The following is an 18,108-nucleotide window of genomic DNA, read 5'->3' on the forward strand; positions in this document are numbered from 1 at the left end:
GGAAAATAGTCTGGCAACTCGATCATCCGCCATGACACAAAGCAAAAGCGGTATAAGAAGAAGCAGAAGACGAAAAAAATATGTGCAAGCAAATCTCGCGAAAGAAAATGAAATTTGCAGCACTTGTCGTGTGTGAAATGTGAACGCAGAGTGCACTAAACAATAACAAGACAATAATCAGCATTTTAGTGTTTATTTCGAGGGCTAAAACCACCGCTAAATCGCCGTTAAGATGAAGCGAAAATACGAAAATTGCGTGCTGCAGCAGAGGCAGCAACAAAAACGCTATTCGTTGTAGATATATACATATATATACGTACATATATGCACATATATATATGCAAATCTATACATAATAAAGAAGTGTCGGGCGGTGCATTGTATGTGCGATAATAAATAATACGGATAATAATAATTAATTCAACGGACGAAGGCGCGCGAGCGAAAGAGAAGAGGCGAGAGAAAAAGAGGCGCGAAAAGTTCGCAACAAAATGGTTGTCTCCAAAGACAACAACAAGCGTCGCCGCAAGGAGACGGAGACGCCCCCACCGCCTCCGCCCGGCCCGCCCACTGCCTCCTCGCTGGCACCTCCGTCGGCGGTGGCGGCCATCGAGTCCTCGCCCGAAATGCCCAAGAGGTGAGTCCGCGAGTCCACATATGCCCGACGATATGGGTAATGTTTAGAGGGCTTATCCATTACTACGAACTACATACGTGTGTGGCACTAGATGGAGATGACGTCGCAGCGTTTGTTGGCTGCTTGATTGAAATGGAAACGGATAGGGGTTGGGAGTGGGGAGTGCAGGGGGGTCACCAGGGGGAGTAACTACGGAGGGCAGCTCTCAGTTGTTGTATAAGCCAGCGTCAACAGCGTGTCGTGGCGTTGTTGTTCTCCTCGACGAAGGGGTGTTTCGCATCCGCTGTGCAGGGGGGCGGTGCAGGGGGAGATCTTCCCCTTCCAGCAGGTGGGTATATGTACAGTGGTTAGTCACTAAGCTGAATATTCGGCTCTGATAATTAGACAATATTTACCTACGTAGATTGCTTTATTACGTCGTGGGTACTTCGACGAATACATGGCCAGTGAATACAAAGGTGTATTATTCTTTTTAAAAATGGGTTTTGTGATTTTTAAATGTTCTATATGTGAGGAGTTGTAATATGTATATTTGAACATTCGAATAATTATTTTTGTTTTTGAAATTTAACAAACTAATTTACATAAAATCTATACATAGTTTCAAAATTGTTTACAAATACCAAATAATGACCTCATTGTTATTCCTGTATTCTTTCCTTTATTTGTTTAAACCCTGTATACTAAAGATAAATGGATGGCCAAAGAATAATAAACAGAAAAATCATAGCAAAATAAAATTAGATGGTAATTGTCTATAGTTTTATAATATTTATTCGTTTATTTGTTCATTATTGGTGGTTTTCCGGCTGATGCCGAGTTCTGCTTTTTATCGAATGTCCACTGTGTATGCTGTGGCCTTGATTATAATCCCAAATTAATATTGAATTTCCCAATTCATATCATGTTGCCTTTTTTCCAATTAAATATCTCTCACACTACTTGATGCTATCTTCCACTTGCAGAACGAAGGTGCAGGCACAGCGCAAGTTTGCCCAAGGACAGAGTGCGCCCAGCAGCTCCTCCAGCATCGCCTACAGTGCAGCAGCAGCGGCAGCTGGATCCGGATCGGGGCCCAGCACCTCTGGAGCGGATAGCTCTCAGCCACCTATCGAGATCCTGCCCAACAAGTGTCCAAAGCCGCAGGACTTTCTTACCTTCCTATGCTTTCGTGGCACTCGCGCGTTGCCCGCCCACTTGGATTTCCTCAACCAGGGCAAGTCCAAGGATTCGGAAGCATCGACGACGGGAGCCAACAATAATAATAATGCAAGAAAGCCCAACAACAGCCGAGCGAGCTTGGCTGGCAACAAAAAGAAGCGGGGTCGTCCGGCTAAAGGAGCGGCCAAGAAGGTGGAAGTGATAGCCCCATTACCCGATCCCACTGAGAAACCCTCAACAGCTGAAAAAGCAGCTAGTGATAAAAACAATCTCATTTCAGCCGAAGCGCCTAAGATTCCCTCGCGAAATCCTACTCCTGTACTGCCAGGAGCGGTGCGAAAACGAGCGGAGGTTGTCACCGATGGTAATCGACGAGGAGCCAGAGGCAGAGGAGCAGGCATTTCCCCCGATAAGGGTGCACCGCTAGCATTATCCAACGACAGCAAGCGCCGCTCCAATCGTGCCACTACCAAGGAAAGTAAACCCATCATAGATGATGACCATTCAGAGGATCTCGAGGAACAAGAGGCAGATGACGATGAAGATGAGTTCTTCTCTGCTCACGATGCCACCTCGCGCAATGGCGAGGAAGTAAAGGCAGACAGTCCTGTAAAAGCGGAACCCACCAAAAGGGGACGACCCGCGGCAGCCAAGAAAGCTGCAGAGCCCGCGCCGGAAGCCCAGACAGCTCTAAAAGATAAGGCGCCCGTTAAGCGTGTAAGGCAACGGGAGTCGCCCATTTTTATACCCTCACCCGAGTCCTCCGGACGAATGACAAGGCAGAGGGCTTTTTTCGAGCCCGTTAAGGTTCCGCCGCACCAGGAGGAACCTGCAGCCCATGATTCCCCAAAAGATGAGCCCAAAAAGCAGCCTGAACGGCCACCAAGCAAAACCGAAAAGGAGCCCGAGCCTACCAAGCAAATAAAGGAAACCAAGGAGAAGACGAATTCCAGTATTTACGCCAAAGAAGCAAAGCAGCAGCTGGAGAATGGTGACAGTCAACATGGTGCGGCGGCGAAGGGAAAGAAAAGTCTGAATGTCTTTGATTTTAGTTCAGATGATGAGCAGCCCCTAGCAAAATCCATCAAGCTGAAAAAGGGCGGCAAAGGGGCGAGTCCCAAAAAAGGTGGAGCTGCTACAATTGCTCCGCCAGCCAGGAATCGCAAGGCAGCAGCTAAAAAATTAGAGAAGGAAAAGGAAATTGAGAAGGAGAAGCAAAGGGAGAAGGAAGAGGAGATTGAGAGAGATAAGGCCAAGGACAAAAAGGAAAAAGAAAAGGAGAAGGAAAAGGAGCCTGTGCCAGAGAGCAAAGTGGAGGAGCCACCTAGTGGAGGGAAAAGGGGAAAAGCTGGTAAAAAGAAAGCAGAGGATGCTCCAGCGGATGAGGAAGAATTGGCACCACCGTCCTCGAAAAAAGTCGCCACCAATGCTCGAGGATCTCGAAAGTCTGCGAAAAGCAAGGCTTCAGAGGATTCCGCGGAGCTAGAGCCTCAGAGATCGCAGCGCCCCTCCCGCAAAACCAAGGAAGCTGCGGCCATTTACATGGGCATCATTGGTCACAAACTGCAGCTGGCCGATGACGAGGAGGACGACCTGTCAATGAGCAGCTTTCCTGACATACCCAACGTGAAGGAAATGGAAAAGATGGAGAACGAGATCAAGCGTAATGCGGCGGGAAAGTTAAACGTGCCGGAGGCCTCGACGGTGCTTTCGGCAGGCAAATCAACCCGTAAGCCGTCGCCCCGACCTAAGGATTCGCCAGTTACAGCTCCAGTAGAAGTCACCCGCAACGCGTCCCCCTCCCCCCCAGAAGCCGAGGAGGAAAAGCCACCGCCCCCAGCCCGACGTGGCCGCCCACCTAAGCAGGGCAAGGCAAATGCCGGTCCAGCGCACAAACCGCCAATCGAGGGAATGCTGGTAAAGAAGGGCTCCCTGGCTAAGATGTCTGAGCAGCAGGCCAAGCCCAAAGCCAAGTCCGAACATTCGAAAGTCGACTCCGACGAGGAGGAGGACTTTCTCATCAACGAGGAGCTAAACGAAACCAAGCGCAAGCTAGAGAAGAGTTTCAGCGACTCGGATGACGAACCGCTGGCCATCAAGGTGCCCGTAGTTGCGGCAAAAGAGAAGGAAATATTGCCGCCAAAGATTGCCAGCCCACCGCCCAAATTGATGCCGGTTCCTTCACCCATCTCCGTGCCCACGCCTGCAGTTTCGGTCACTCCCTCGCTGACGGTGCCCAGTATACTACCGACTTCAACTGGCACCACTCAGCTGACTATGCTTCCGTTGACGGCAAAAGCTACATCCTCTTTGGGTTCCATGCCGATGTTTCCAAGCATTCAAGCAAGTTATTCGCCACTCAAACCCATGGAGAAGAAGCCGCCGGTGCCTACGTCCAAGATTCTGAACGTTCCCGCCACGTATGCACTGCCGGGAAGTGCTGGTGGGGCTGTGAGTTTTCAGAAAACCTCGTCGTATCTGCCGCAGGCATCGCCCCACTACCACTCCGGTTATGTGCGGCCACCACCTACGCCCACCCATCAGTTTGGAGGCGGAGCACCGTCTGGGAGTAAAACTCCCTCCCAGGGCTCATCGCCGATGAAGTACCAGACGCCACCGACAACTTATCCACCGCCCATCGAGGCGTATCAGTGTCCAAAAATTAATCCAAACTTTCTAACGCCTAAGTACGAGCGAAGCCCACTGCCCAGATCATCGACCAGCAGTTTTCCAAGTCCATCGCCGGTGAAGTTTCAACCAACATCGGGAACCACTGCTACCACCGTGGGCACACCATCGTCTGCCACTAAAAGCCCCTTGGCACCACCGCCGCCTTCTCCACCAGTCAGCCAGGTTGTGATCCAGACATCCAGCTTAAATCTTAGCATGAGTATTGCAGCTACAGTAAATAACGCACCAATGCCAGTGGCTTCCACGTCGGCAGCGGCAGCCCATCAGGCGACGGTTGCAGCCACAGTTACAGCCACTTCCACGCCACCGCCGGCGCACAGCAATAGTGCAGGAACGGGAGGAGGAGCCGTGGCCAATTCTGATCCTCTAAAAGACGAGATTGGGAGCATACTAGCGCAGGCCACGCTGATGCCCAGCAAAGAGGAGTCGGGCAAGATCTTCGGCATTGCCAGCGTTAGTTTGGCCCAGAGTTCTGGACCAGACAACACGAAATGCACTTTGGGAAAGTGCGGATCTATCCACAAGCCTGTGCTGGGGCCAGTGGTGCCCACGGAGGGTTACTTTGGCGACCAATTGTCTAGCAAGGAGCGGCGCAAGGCGAAGGTTAACATGACGCACGAACAGATTCAAAAATGGCTCATTGAGTGCTCATCCAACCCAGATGAAATCCAAGACGATTTGGATGACGATTTTGATGATAGTTTAAGGCCCCAGCAATCGACTACTCCTCCGCCCACGAGAGATGATAAAGAGCTTAGTGCAAGCTTTAGTTCATCATCGAAGAATACGCGTGGCGATCTTGGTAAGAGTGAGAGTGCCTGGTCCGCCAAGGGACCATCCCTGAAGGCCACTCCTGTGCTGGTCACTCCTCCCAGTCGCAAAGAACAACACGAGCAGGCGGATAGCAAGGACTGTGATGCTCTGGACTACGACAAATCCTCAACACCTGTGAATCTCACACAGAAGATCACATCCAATGAGTCTGTGGCTGTGGAAAAGAAAGCCAACGATCGAAAGGGCAAAGAGTCGGCAAAGGCCGCTGCATCTAAGGCTGCACCTCAGCCAAGAAGTACTGCTGCAACCCCGCCAACACCCATCTCTTCCACACCCACTCCCGCATCTCTCACGCCATCTAAGAGCAGCCCAACTCCACCGCCAGCTGTCAAGCAGAAACCGGAGAAGGGAAAGAGAAATGCCACTGCTGGCGGGGGAGCAACTATATTAGCTTCTGCGCCCGCAGCACCGAATCCTGCAAATCCGAAACGTACTCCAGTTTATAATCAAAAGAACGCTAAGGCGCAGCAGCAACAGGCGGAGACGAAACCGGCATCTAATCCTCCCAGTGGCGCAGGAACAAAACGAGAATCGGTCTATGCCTTTGGCAAAGAGGATGAGTCTGGCAACAAGTCGGGCAACCGGCGACGGGCTGATCCCAGTCCGGTTACTTCCCCAGCTCCCGTGGCCAATGCGCTAAGTGAGCGGTCTCCAACGAAAAAGAGAGCAGCAGCCGCAGCAGCAGCAACGGCAGTCCAACTAACGCTAAGTCCTACGGAGAACTGCAAGATCGAAGGCAAACCATCCAAGGCGGCCACAGGCAGAGGAGCCAAAAAGCAACAGCAACAAGCTCCGGCTCCACCAGCACCAGCCGTAGAAGCTGGTGGCGATTCAGATGCAGAGGGTGCCACCTTTTATATTCCCCTGCAAGGAGCTGGAGTGGGGGGCAGTGGTGATGGCGGCATTCAAGGCGTTGCAGTGAAGCTGGGACGAGAGGGCCCCGACGGCCCCAATCAGAAGGTGGTTATGCAGGCCACTCTGGTGACCAAGGCTCAAATGGATACCAACTCAAAGCCGCTGCCAGAGTCGCTGAATACCAACGAGCTGGTAAAGACGTTGCTCCATGCGGCCAGCAACGATGCGGCCTCAACGACTACAAGTCTTAAGAGCTTGCCCAAGGCGAGCACATCGGCAGCGGCGGGAGCAGCAGCAGGACCTGGTGCCTCCAGCTTGGTGCGCGTGAACTCCAACTCATCCCTATTTTCTGGCTCAGCTAAATCTCGTACGGCTGCCCAGACGAGCTCCACAGCAGCAGCCGTAGCCAAGAAGTACAAGGATGACACACCCATTAAGATGGCCAACAATACGGCCTTTCCGCGACACGATGATCCCACGCAAATGGTGGAGGCGCCCATCTTTCGACCAACGGAAAAGGAGTTTGCCGATCCCATTGAGTTTATCGAGCGCATCACACCAATTGCGGCCAGGTTTGGCATTTGTAAGATCATTCCACCGGCCAGCTTTAAGCCGGAATGCCGGATCTCGGATGAGATGCGCTTCACAGCTTACAATCAGTATGTGCACAAAATGCTCCACCGCTGGGGTCCAAGTGCCAAGGAGCTGAGTGCCATCAAGAAGTACCTGGCCACGCAAAGCATCGTTATGAATCACCCGCCTTGGATCGGTGGAATGGAGGTCGATTTGCCTCGATTGTATCACACGGTCCAGGAGCTGGGAGGTCTTAAGGAAGTAATCGAGAAGAAGAAGTGGGCACGCGTGGCGGAGGAAATGTGCATACCCAAGCTAGCTCAAGATCGGGTGACCAAGCTGGACGACATATACTGCAAGTACCTGCTGCCATACGATACCTTGTCACCGGCAGAGCGACAGAAGCTCTTTGACGAGGTGGAGGCCGACTGGGCTAAGCGGGAGGCACGGGCTCGTCGGAATGCGGATCGCTTTGTGAACACGGAGAGCGTGTCCAACGAGGAGGACGATCTGAGCAGCGACGAGGACGAAGAGTCCGAGGAGGAGATAGACGGCGTGTCCATGGAATGCATCGTGAAGGGGAGAAGTATGCCACTAAGCCAGTTTTATAGGATTGCCCGTAATACGATGGCGTTGTGGTTCAAAAGCACTGATCCCACGGTCAACGAGGTGGAAGCGGAGTTCTGGCGGCATGTGGCCGTCCGCGACAGCCATGTGTGCGTTCATTCGGGCTCCATTGACAGCTCAGGCTGGGGCTATGGCTTCCCTAGTCCAGGACCCAAGGGAAAAGGTTCAAACTATGCCAGGCATCCTTGGAATCTGAAGGTGTTGACCAATAATTCAGGTTCTGTGCTGCGATCCTTGGGTCCTGTTATGGGCGTAACTGTTCCCACGCTTCACGTGGGCATGCTTTTCTCCGCCTGCTGCTGGTACAGGGATCCGCATGGCCTGTCATGGATCGAGTACCTGCACACCGGTGCCTCCAAGCTGTGGTATGGAATTCCCGATGATCAGAGTGCGAACTTCAGAGCGGCTCTTACGTCGCTGATTCCGACGCACTGCCAGAACAAGACAATCTGGCTGCCCTGTGATACGGTGATGGTGCCGCCGCACATGCTCACAGATCGAGGGGTGTCACTGTGCCGCATCGAACAGAAGCCAGGCGAGTTTATTGTGGTTTTCCCACGGGCCTATACCTCAAGCCTGGCCACAGGATATGTGGTCTCCGAGAGCGTTTACTTCGCCACAATGTCCTGGTTGGATTTGGCCAAAGATGATTTCAGGGTATGTTTTATTACCTGCTCTTGCATTTTATGCAAACTAAGTTTTCATAATAATCATAATCTGGTTTTTAGGACATCCATGAAAGCTGTGAGCCAGCTATGTTCTCGTTGGAACAGCTGCTGTTTGCCTTGGGTTATGACCAGCGGGTCAACTCCGAAGCCCTGCATCAAATGTTGCCAATGCTAAATGACGTTTGCGAAAAGGAATCCGCTGCCCGAGAACAGCTTAGGGTGAGTAAAGATTAAACTAAACTGCACTATAAATTCTTGGAAACAAGGCAGCTGTGCAACCAAAAACTCATTTCTTGAACCCTTCATCTTTCAGGCTGCTGGTGTGACGTCCACCGAAAAAGTGCAGGCGGAAAAAGGTCAAAAGGCCAAGAAGCAGCAACAGCCGCCATACAAGTCCATCGAGAGCGAATGTGACCTGTGCCGCGCCAACCTGTATATATCGATGGTTCGCACCGAGGATGGCAACATCTACTGCCTGCAACATGCGTTGAAAAACCTTAACAACGGCAACATCCAGGCCAAGCAATGCAAGTTAATCTACGCGTACAACGTGGATGATATACAACAGCTTATACGGCAACTGCAGGAGAAGATCAACCATAAGGCAGCCGTAAAGAAAAAGTAGCATCGTCGGCGTCGTTACTAATCGGCGGCGCACGACAGATTCAGGCACAGATAAAGATACGGATAAGAATTTGGATTAGGAACCCAGCGCAGATGTACATATATAGAAAATGTGTATACCTTTGTGATTCGCCATCGCGAGAGAGCAGCTAATTGATAATTGGGTGAAATATAGAAATGTCTACGAGTTAAACCATGGACACACAAAACACACATATTAATGCAACGTTTATCTCCCAGTTGACTAACTGACACTTTTACTAACTGTAAGATAAGAGCGTAGGATTGGATATAGAGATGTAACTGCTCACTCTTCAACGTGGCAATGCTTTCAATTTTGACTAGTTTATACATTACGTCGATAAGAAATTTGCAATGATTTTTGTTTTCCATTTAATTTTTTTGTTATGCAATATTTACCCTCCCCGAAAATGTTAACCCCCCATTTGTGTTATTGTATATAGAGAGCCTAGTGTATGTACGTAGTTAGCTTACGGATTAAGTCAAAGACCCTCAAAGAAACCATGCTAACGTGTTGCAATTTCTACTACCTTTTATACGCTAAGATAACGAGTAATTACCATAGCATCATAGAACGACACAGCCCCAGATATCCTCCACTCCCATAGAGCGCTAGCTTAAGCACCAACAATAGCAAGGGACCGTCCCGGGATGGATCTCTGCCAACTAACGAACTAAACGAAAGCCAGAGTTACTATCGATGACTGCAGTTGTGAGGCGGGACAACCCAAACCAAACTGTTCATTCAACCAAATACGATACAGACGAAATCCATCAAGGACAGGCGATTACGATTGCGTAAATGAGAACTTTTCACTAGATGTTCAATGTATTTATATAGTAGTAATACAATATTTAAGTAACAAGTGCAACAATAAATCTTAACGCGATATATCGAAGATGCACTGCCTAATTAATGCTACGTACTCCGACTAATAGCTGCATTGTCTGGAGTGGAGTTTAAAATAGCTACACTGTCTGGAGGGGAGTTTTAATTAAAAGCTATTCAGTATTCTTAATCCTTGGCTACACCTTGGGTTTTTTCAGGGCCGGTGATAAGCAGTCCGCACTGGCCACAGCCTGACGTTTAACGGCGCAACTGGGCATGTTGGCCACCACATCCTCCATTTGGCGCTTGAGTTCGGACACCTGGGTGGTCAGTTCAGTGATGCTGGAGAGGGCTTCCTGCAATCGGCGATCCTGCACCTTGCGCGACACTTCTAGGCTGCGAATCCTTTGCGTGAGTGACCTTTGGAGCTGGTATTGCTTGAACAGATGCTTAGAGAAGCGATCCTTTTGCGAGGAATCTGGCTGTGATTTGCTGGCAGATATTGGGGCCAACTGAACGATGGCCTGCTGGACGAGTCCATGGTCTACGGGCCGGCTGATTCCGGTTCGCCTGACGCCGCTAAAGCTGATGTCGCCCAAGGCACTGCAAACCACAAGTCGAGTTCCGGCCGCCGTGGATTCGGCCAATTGTTTTCGGTGTTCCATTTTGAAATTCACAGCAATCTTCTCGTCAAAATGCTCAATGGCCATGGAGGAAATGTCGCGCAGCTCCTGCAGCACCTCATGTGGTCGCAGCTGTTTGGTGGAGGTGCTCAAAATGCGCAGGATGCTGTTAATCTCGTCCAGAACGCGACCAGGTATAAAACAGCAGATGTTGAGGTCGATAAACTTGGAGTACGTCATGGTCAGCATCGATATGCGTGTTTCGATGGAGGTAAGTATGTCCGAGTGGCGGGATAAAATGTGGTTCCTGACGGGAGAAAAACAACCAAGTCATCAGAAACATCTCGATGCATCGCGAATACGATAGGAGACTCACCTGCGTTCCGATTCCCGTCGCGGCAGCATGGATTTGATGCGCTTGAAGTTCTTGGCATGGGCCAAAATGATCTTGTTGAAACCCTTGTTCAATATTTGCTGGCCAAGATAGTTAAATAGAGTGCACACCTGAATGGAAACGTTCAGTTTTAGTTACGGATCAGGGACTCCTGGAACTGTCAGTCGACGATCAACTCACCTCTCGTTTTTTTGCCACCTCGTCGTAGGGGAGCAACTCCAAGATGTCCAGAATTAGTGTTTGCGGTAAGTCTAACAGATTCATATTTATCTTTTCTACTTATTACTAGTTTCGAGTTTAGTTATTTTATTCGAGAAGCTTGCTATTGTTTTTAATGGGGCAGTGATGTCAGCTCTTTAAAATGGCAAAAGGCCTTGAAATCCACGAAATACCACAGTCAAAATACTGAAAATATACCAAATTGAATGTAGTATATTTCGACCGTTATCTTACTATTATTTTCGAGCTATAAAAACTTACGTAAATAAGTTTATTTGATGGAATATTTTATTTATTTTATTTAGGATGTGATACGATTATCACAAAAAATAAGATTAGAAAGATTTTACTTAATTATTATACATTTTGCATTCAAAAATAAACACATTTTTGTAAACATCTGTGTCATTTTGTAATTTTAAGTTGTTTTCTATTTTAAATAAAACATATTTAAATTTATTTTAAAAAGAAAACGATTTGTTTTTAGAAACACAGAGATACGTTGCAGATTATAATAATATTTATAAAACTTAAATGCAACTAGTGTACGTGCTGCCAGAAAGTATGCAACGCATTCTTATTCATAAGGATCGGTTATTGTTCGAATCTCAGTGTTCAACTGTTGGAAGATAATTTATGATGTTTTTTATTTACTAGATGTGGAACAACAAGAACAAAATGAGAATACAAATAAATTTAAGCTTGTATCAGAAACTTGCTAGCATCATGAATATCATTAGCATAGGGTTCCAGCTCAGGCTTCTTTTTGGGAAAGTAGGGATTGTGCTCCGGATCGGCATTCAAGCTATAAAATACGTAAATAGTTTAACAAAATACAACAAAATAACTTATTAGCACAACTAACTGGTAAAAGTTGGTGGCCTCCTCGCACTTGACATTGTACCACCAATCGCAGGCGAATTCCTTCTGATTGAAGATGGTGCCGTTGGTGCAGAGGAACTTGGCACCCTGGTCACCTTCGCGTCCATCGTGGCACACGTGGTACGCCTGGCAGCCCGTCTCCACATTGGCGTACATTCCCGGAGTGGCCGGCACATTGTGGCAATTGAAGTGGGTGTGCGGCACCTCATGGTAAACCGGATAGTCCACGCCCGGAACTCCGGGTATCTTGTTCAGGTCTTGCTTCTCCTCGTGATGCTGCGGGTGTTCCGGTTGCGGTGGATTGAATAGATAGCCGAATTTCTGTAAACATATCAAATGTTTCCATTGCATAAGACCAGCCACAGCTCGTGCCCCAATCCGGTTTGCTCATAGTACCCCCAAATCCCCGCCTGACACAGCCTCATTACAGCCATATTCGTAGGTACATGTACACTGATAGAAATATTAAATACGACGGTAATCATTAGGTTTACATTCCGACATCAAATATAAAATATTTGGTAAATAGCATATTTTCATACTGAAAATATATAAGAACGGCAATATGTTTCGAAATTTAATGCGGCAATTTACATGTGATATCAAACACTTTCAGACACATCGTTTTTCTATCAGTGTACACATATTGCATGTTACAATTTTTGGGTCAAAAGTGAACGTGGCTAAGACACCTAGAGAGCTTTGTCAATTGGGGTGGCACACGCTCCTCTTAATTGACGCTCCTCAGCATAATTATACACTCGGGTTCCGATGCCCAATCCTCACCTGAACTTCGATGGCCACCGCGGCTCCGATCACGACCATTAGCCAAAAGGAGAAACAGCCCAGCTTTGGCATCATTATGTCGGTTATACACTTTTAGTGTATATGTATCTTTTCCGCCTACTTTGCAGTTGGTAGCTTGCAGATTTTGGAGTTGCAGAGACGACCGCTCGAGTTGGGTTTGAAAATCACACTGAACTGCAGTTTTCCCAGCACAAGCCACTTGAGCATGGAGCTTTCAAGGGTACCGATCCGATTTGTGGAACGGTTTCGATTTTCGCGCTGGAAGCTGCCGGCCCAAGCTTTTTTCATTCCGAAATCGGCGAATTACTTAGCTATGCTTCAATTATGACCAAAGTAAACGAACCGCTTGGAGCTTGGTGCTCCGTGCTCCCCATATAATTATGATATATACATACATATACCACTCAGATACTCATGTGGGAATGCACCATCATACAACAATGTACGGCACGGGTTTACGGCATGGGTTTATTTTGCAAGATACAAATTGTTTACGCTTAACTAGCTAAAAGCGATGAATTCCCATTTCACATGGCCAGGCTTAGATGGTACAATATGTGGATGGGTTTTGGGTTGGCCAGCGTTGGGTGGATGCAACTGCCTACACGCCCAAAAATTTGCAAGTACCTTTGATGATCTAGTTCTCGAATTCATTTAGAAAGTTTAACAGCCCCTAAGTGTTTATAAGTTTTATAGCGAAGTATCGATGGATTTCAGTTATTAAAAAAAGATAGTTTAATAATATAATTTAATAAGATAAAACGTATTTATTTGAAGTATAAAAAGTGTATTATATTGGCGTTGCAAGAATATATCTTTTGAAATACTGCTTTTAAACGTGATTTACCTTAAGTATGACAACATTTTTTCTCTGTGCATTGGCTGGGCATGAATGGATTGCAAACATGGGAATGGAAATGGGAATGGGAATGGAAATGCACTAAACGGTGAGCGGGCGTATGGCAAAAGGTTTTTAAATGATATGCACATGGTTAGATAATGGATGCGAACCACTCGTAAACATAACTCGTGGCTGGAGATATGTCTCACAGTTGCCATATTCATAAATTCAACTACATTTTGGGTATTTTTATTGCCTTTAAAACTAATAATTCTTTCGTCCCGTTTGCTGCAGGTCCAATTTGTTCAGCAGCTCGTCAAACTCGCTGAAGAGCTAAGCCAAAAAACAAAAGACCCAATAAAGATTACATAAAAGCGCTATGGTTTTAGATGGTCCGGACTCACATGGGTGGTGCCATAGCTGTCCACATAGGTCTTGCTGCCCCTGGTGGTTTTCTTGAAAGCGGGCAGCACCGGACTGTGACCATGCAGGAGATTCACATTCTGATAAGACTGCGCCTTGGCCGATCCGGCCAATGGATGCGACTGACTCTTGCCAACCGTGGGCGCCAGTTCCAGAAAATTGGGCACTAAATTGGGCAGAAGTTCAGCCTTTTGGGTGCACTCTCCTCAATCACACCACATACGACTACTCACTCTTCTTCGGCTGCAACTTGACCTGGTTGAGCAGCGGATTGTGCAACTGGAGCTGCCGGTAGACGGGCAAGGCGTGCTTTGGCGGCACCACCACGTGCTGACGTCCCACCGCCTGCGGATACAGGTACGTGGTCTCCACCGTGGGCACCTGGCGGTAGTGGTATCGTCCCTCCCGCGGCGTATACCTCCCATCCGAGCTGAGGGCGATGTGGAAGACGGTGCGCATGGGTTTGTTGTAGTACTGATACACCTGGATGGGGACGAATTGTTTAAATTTCAACAAGTTGACACTTTTAGTACGTATGCACATTTTAATAGCACCTTAGCATGTTTGCCCTGTTAGTATTCAATTTTGGTTACCTACTACTTGGGGTATGCTTTAAATTATACAGTTGTAAAAGCAAAGCCATTAAGTTCGTGTATACTACTTTTAGCCATCTACGAATTGCTTTACGCTTGAGTTTATACTACTAAAACGTGAATGCATGCTGATTTTGGCCATCGCAGTTGGTTTTAACTTGAGAAATGATCGCAGCAAACGTACTAAATATATAAAAATCTTTACTAAATGATTAATTGATCTGTGCTTAATTTGCTAACTTTTTATGTATGTTTATTTCTTAGTTACCTCTTAATGGAATTGAGGTTTGCAATATATTTGAAAAAACTAGCTAGATTTCTCATACACACAATGGAATATTCGCTTAAACAAATATATCAGGATATCTTCTCCCTTATATATTTAAAAGCACCTGCTGAAGTATATTTTGCGAAAACAGCTATTTTCCTTTACTGCCATATTCGGCGATCATTATCCCAATCCCCTGGCCAAAAAAGGGGCTATAAACCAGGACATCCCGCTGAGATTTACCTGAGGATTCCGCTGCTCGGGCACTATGCCATCTGGCACTGCGATGCCCTCCTTCTGCAGGCGATTCAGAAACAATCGGTCCGTCTCAAAAGCGGTGTCGGGTATCTTACCACCCGCATGTGGCAATACTTGTTCCCGATAGATTTGGCGTTTCTTGAAATTGGTTATTCGACAGTATTATTTACGATCGTATACTTTAAGTGGCGATTGTAAGGCCTACACACCTTGTGGTTGCGCTCTGCCAATTCCGAGCCTTGGGCAATCATGAATGGACCCAGGCAGAGATATAGTAAGCCGATCAGCAGGAACACACATGGGCTAGACATTTTCAACTATTTTGTGATGATGATGATGATGTTGGAATTTCAACAATTTCCTGATCGGCGAACTCAAAAAGGTCAAGCTGATCGATTGAAAGGCACTAGATCAGCAGACGGCGGCAGACAAACGTTAAGAGCTCGGTACACAAATCCAGATGCAAGACATTCTTCCACATTCGACAGCCAAATTGCACAAGACGAGGCGACAGATGAATGACGAGCAGAATGAGCCAAATGAGCAGAATGAGCGATCGCGACACGATCACGTGACGACGGTTGCCAAAGCAATCTGGTAACTGGTAAGTGGTTATACGGTTATACTATACTATCTATAGCTATATCTATATCTATAGACAACGCGATGCTCGGAACCGATCTTGGAGTTACGTTGTGGTCGCGTCGACGGTGCCAAACATAATGAATGCAAATGCATAAGACCGATCTCCACTAGCGGGTGCCCTCTGCCGACGTCGTTGTTTGCTGCCGGCGCGCTCATCATCGCCATTATCATCATCATCGTGATCACCACTGTCATTATCATCGTGAAAAGCATTGTGAGCAGTCGTATTTACTTTTTGGGCGCTGAAACACTGAATGATTTTCCATAGCTTTTACTTGGCACGTACTTAATAATACAAACTTCTTGCTATAGTTAGTTTTATTTGCGGTTTTAGCTGGAAGTGGCAGCAAAATCGTTTTAGCCAAATTGCCTCAATTAATCTTTATACCCCTTCCAAAAACCCAAGACCAATAACCAAAAACTGAAATCCAAAATCCAACTCCGAATCCGAATCCGAATTCATGGTGGGATGATGGGTCGGCTACTTGACTTGAAAGTCTCGCAGAGATCCCTTGCTGGCCGCTCGTGTACATCTTTGTTATATATAATTACGCCGGTTTCTTGGACCTGGCAATTTGTTATGGTAGCACTACAACCTTTTCCTTGCCTCGAAAGTGAATGGCTGAATTGGATTGGTTCGACTTGCCTCGATGCTCCGAACCTTTTGTTTTTGCCCATTGGCAGTTGTTTTGGATTGCGCCCTGCAGTCAACACTTTTCGGAAGGTTTTAAATTTATTGATTGTTTTCGTTATTATTTTAAATATTTGTGTAATTTTTTTGTGTAATTTTGTTGGCACCCACTTGCTGTTGAATTGCTTATTTGTCTCGAGAGGGCTTTGATGTTTTCTTTTCGGGTCAGAAGAGTTAGTTGCTGTAAATAATGCGGTTTATTGGCGATTGGGCCTTGAAGGTATTGTGAAAGTGGATTGGTTTTCGGTGAATGCCTGAAAGGTCTTTTTTAAGGGATAATTGGATTTATAATTAATTCTATTTTTTTCCAGGGCACGTGCCTTAAAAGTGAAGGATTATACAAGTCCCTTCTTTAATAAGGAATCTTATATGATATCTATTTTTTGTTTATTTTTTAAAACTCAACACCATGTCAAATATAATGCGAAATGCGAAAATTGTTCATGCTAAATTCAAATTAACATTTTTAAAAATCCATTAATCAGCTATTCAACATCAAAATTTAAAAGGCAAGAAATTATTCACAAAAATTGGTTTTCACACATATGACTTGATTAATCTTGAGCTATATTGAAGGAAGTAACTATTCCAATTCATAACTAATCAAAAAATCCGAAATTCCCACGCTTCCGCATTTGATATTTGAAATTCCAAAGGCATATGCCATTGAAGTGGCACATTTCATATGGCACGGGCGTGTTAAAGTAGACCCAACATAAATGTTTAATGCAAAACTGGGAGAAAGTACTTCCATACCAAAGATATAGGATGACGATAAGAACGCCTACGAAATGTAGACCGATTTAAATGCCGAACACAAAAAGGCCCATAGCAATTTCGATTGCACAATTGCTGCCGAAAAATGTTTTACATTACAAACTACAATAGACAGAGTAGCAAAAGGCACAACCAACAAAAAGAAAAAAAACGAGTCAGCTTCTGCAGTTTAGTAGATTGTAAGATTCAGACCTTGACTCAATGAAGATGCAACAAAAGATCCAGCCATTGGGTAGACCCTACTAGAGATTAATTATTTTAAATCATCATCACCAGCCTTGGACCTCGGGCATGTTCATAGGAAATATTTGTCTAATCGTTCGATGCTGCTTTTCAATTGTTTGGCCCAAAAACCAAATGGTTGCGGTCGCTAATTGGCCAAGATTCGAGCTTCCTGGAGGGGCTCGCTCACATCACCAAATGGTCCAAACTCGATGTCAAGGATAAAAGTTGGCTCTTCTGAAGCAGTCATTCCCAGGCCTTTCCAACTCGCATCTTGTCACAGAAAGATGACAGGCCAATACCACCACCACCACCACCAAGACCACGACCACGATCTGACATCTACTCGATCTCCGAAGCAAAGCGATCGTGCCCGGCTTGTGGTCCACATCTTTGCCTTGGAGGTTACCTAATTGGCCAAAAGTCGAGTTCAATTGCCCATAATGTTGAATGGTTGAACTTGTGGGCTTTATTTTTGTGTGGGAGATCGAACAAGCAATTTCGGTGAAAATAGCATCAACAAAACGAATTCGATGCGCCCCTTGTCCATTGTGCACTTGTTACCAATTAACAAATGACTGTTCACTTTGTAATTGAAGTTGCTCGATCAGGTTTTTGGTTTTTGGTTTTGGCCATTCAGCGTATGGATATTCCAAAATGATCTGAGCAAGTGCCACGCGTTGAACCCGCAGGCCAGAAATGGCAAGAGAAGTTCAGGGTCACGTCGGTGGGTAATTGAAAATGATACAATTAGTTACCTAATTGATTTAACGCATATAAGTAAAAAAATAAGTAAAAAAGCCATTCCTTCAATTGACATTCTCGTATATCTTTTTATTTTGGTGTATAATTTATATCTTTGTTTGGTTTAAACTTTAAACATTTTTCAAAAAAGTAAACATTCATATCAATCTTTTTTCTGAATATGTAATATGGACAACTCTA

The 18,108-nt window shown here is 46.3% G+C and overlaps 4 protein-coding genes across 4 annotated transcripts; 1 reads left to right on the plus strand and 3 right to left on the minus strand.

Annotated features, from left to right (window-relative positions):
* The first annotated feature begins 37 nt into the window (after positions 1–37).
* On the plus strand, positions 38–9,590 carry LOC122618257 (serine/arginine repetitive matrix protein 2). The gene is made up of 4 exons (XM_043794556.1): positions 38–637; positions 1,603–8,035; positions 8,107–8,265; positions 8,360–9,590. Exons 1-4 carry the CDS (start codon positions 492–494, stop codon positions 8,669–8,671), a joined length of 7,050 nt encoding a protein of 2,349 aa, XP_043650491.1. The 5' UTR covers positions 38–491; the 3' UTR covers positions 8,672–9,590.
* A 95-nt stretch (positions 9,591–9,685) lies between these two features.
* On the minus strand, positions 9,686–10,892 carry LOC122618259 (F-box only protein 28). Its single transcript, XM_043794560.1, has 3 exons — positions 10,718–10,892; positions 10,520–10,647; positions 9,686–10,450 (listed from the first exon to the last, which is right to left on the minus strand). Exons 1-3 carry the CDS (start codon positions 10,799–10,801, stop codon positions 9,718–9,720), a joined length of 945 nt encoding a protein of 314 aa, XP_043650495.1. The 5' UTR covers positions 10,802–10,892; the 3' UTR covers positions 9,686–9,717.
* A 509-nt stretch (positions 10,893–11,401) lies between these two features.
* On the minus strand, positions 11,402–12,499 carry LOC122618260. The gene is made up of 3 exons (XM_043794561.1): positions 12,425–12,499; positions 11,622–11,959; positions 11,402–11,561 (listed from the first exon to the last, which is right to left on the minus strand). The coding sequence occupies exons 1-3, from the start codon at positions 12,497–12,499 to the stop codon at positions 11,453–11,455; spliced, it is 522 nt and encodes a 173-aa protein (XP_043650496.1). The 3' UTR covers positions 11,402–11,452.
* Positions 12,500–13,525: 1,026 nt separating this feature from the next.
* On the minus strand, positions 13,526–15,530 carry LOC122618261. Its single transcript, XM_043794562.1, has 5 exons — positions 15,038–15,530; positions 14,814–14,966; positions 13,943–14,192; positions 13,691–13,875; positions 13,526–13,619 (listed from the first exon to the last, which is right to left on the minus strand). Exons 1-5 carry the CDS (start codon positions 15,137–15,139, stop codon positions 13,551–13,553), a joined length of 759 nt encoding a protein of 252 aa, XP_043650497.1. The 5' UTR covers positions 15,140–15,530; the 3' UTR covers positions 13,526–13,550.
* Positions 15,531–18,108: the final 2,578 nt, after the last annotated feature.

Source organism: Drosophila teissieri, chromosome 3L, assembly GCF_016746235.2.
Source record: "Drosophila teissieri strain GT53w chromosome 3L, Prin_Dtei_1.1, whole genome shotgun sequence".
Classification (NCBI taxonomy): Eukaryota; Metazoa; Arthropoda; class Insecta; order Diptera; family Drosophilidae; genus Drosophila; species Drosophila teissieri.

Excerpts from the sequence above, each read along its gene's own strand:
- LOC122618261 (XM_043794562.1), bottom strand. The coding sequence starts at position 15,139 with ATGTCTAGCCCATGTGTGTTCCTGCTGATCGGCTTACTATATCTCTGC. Across the intron at positions 13,876-13,942 it reads CAAGTTGCAGCCGAAGAAGA|TGCCCAATTTTCTGGAACTG; the intron begins GTGAGTAGTCGT and ends TGCCCAATTTAG. Across the intron at positions 13,620-13,690 it reads ACAGCTATGGCACCACCCAT|CTCTTCAGCGAGTTTGACGA; the intron begins GTGAGTCCGGAC and ends TTTTTGGCTTAG.
- LOC122618257 (XM_043794556.1), top strand. The coding sequence starts at position 492 with ATGGTTGTCTCCAAAGACAACAACAAGCGTCGCCGCAAGGAGACGGAG. Across the intron at positions 638-1,602 it reads TCGCCCGAAATGCCCAAGAG|AACGAAGGTGCAGGCACAGC; the intron begins GTGAGTCCGCGA and ends TTCCACTTGCAG. Across the intron at positions 8,036-8,106 it reads TGGCCAAAGATGATTTCAGG|GACATCCATGAAAGCTGTGA; the intron begins GTATGTTTTATT and ends TCTGGTTTTTAG.
- LOC122618260 (XM_043794561.1), bottom strand. The coding sequence starts at position 12,499 with ATGATGCCAAAGCTGGGCTGTTTCTCCTTTTGGCTAATGGTCGTGATC. Across the intron at positions 11,960-12,424 it reads CGGTGGCCATCGAAGTTCAG|AAATTCGGCTATCTATTCAA; the intron begins GTGAGGATTGGG and ends ATATGTTTACAG. Across the intron at positions 11,562-11,621 it reads GAGGCCACCAACTTTTACCA|CTTGAATGCCGATCCGGAGC; the intron begins GTTAGTTGTGCT and ends CGTATTTTATAG.
- LOC122618259 (XM_043794560.1), bottom strand. The coding sequence starts at position 10,801 with ATGAATCTGTTAGACTTACCGCAAACACTAATTCTGGACATCTTGGAG. Across the intron at positions 10,648-10,717 it reads AGGTGGCAAAAAAACGAGAG|GTGTGCACTCTATTTAACTA; the intron begins GTGAGTTGATCG and ends GTTTCCATTCAG. Across the intron at positions 10,451-10,519 it reads CGACGGGAATCGGAACGCAG|GAACCACATTTTATCCCGCC; the intron begins GTGAGTCTCCTA and ends TTCTCCCGTCAG.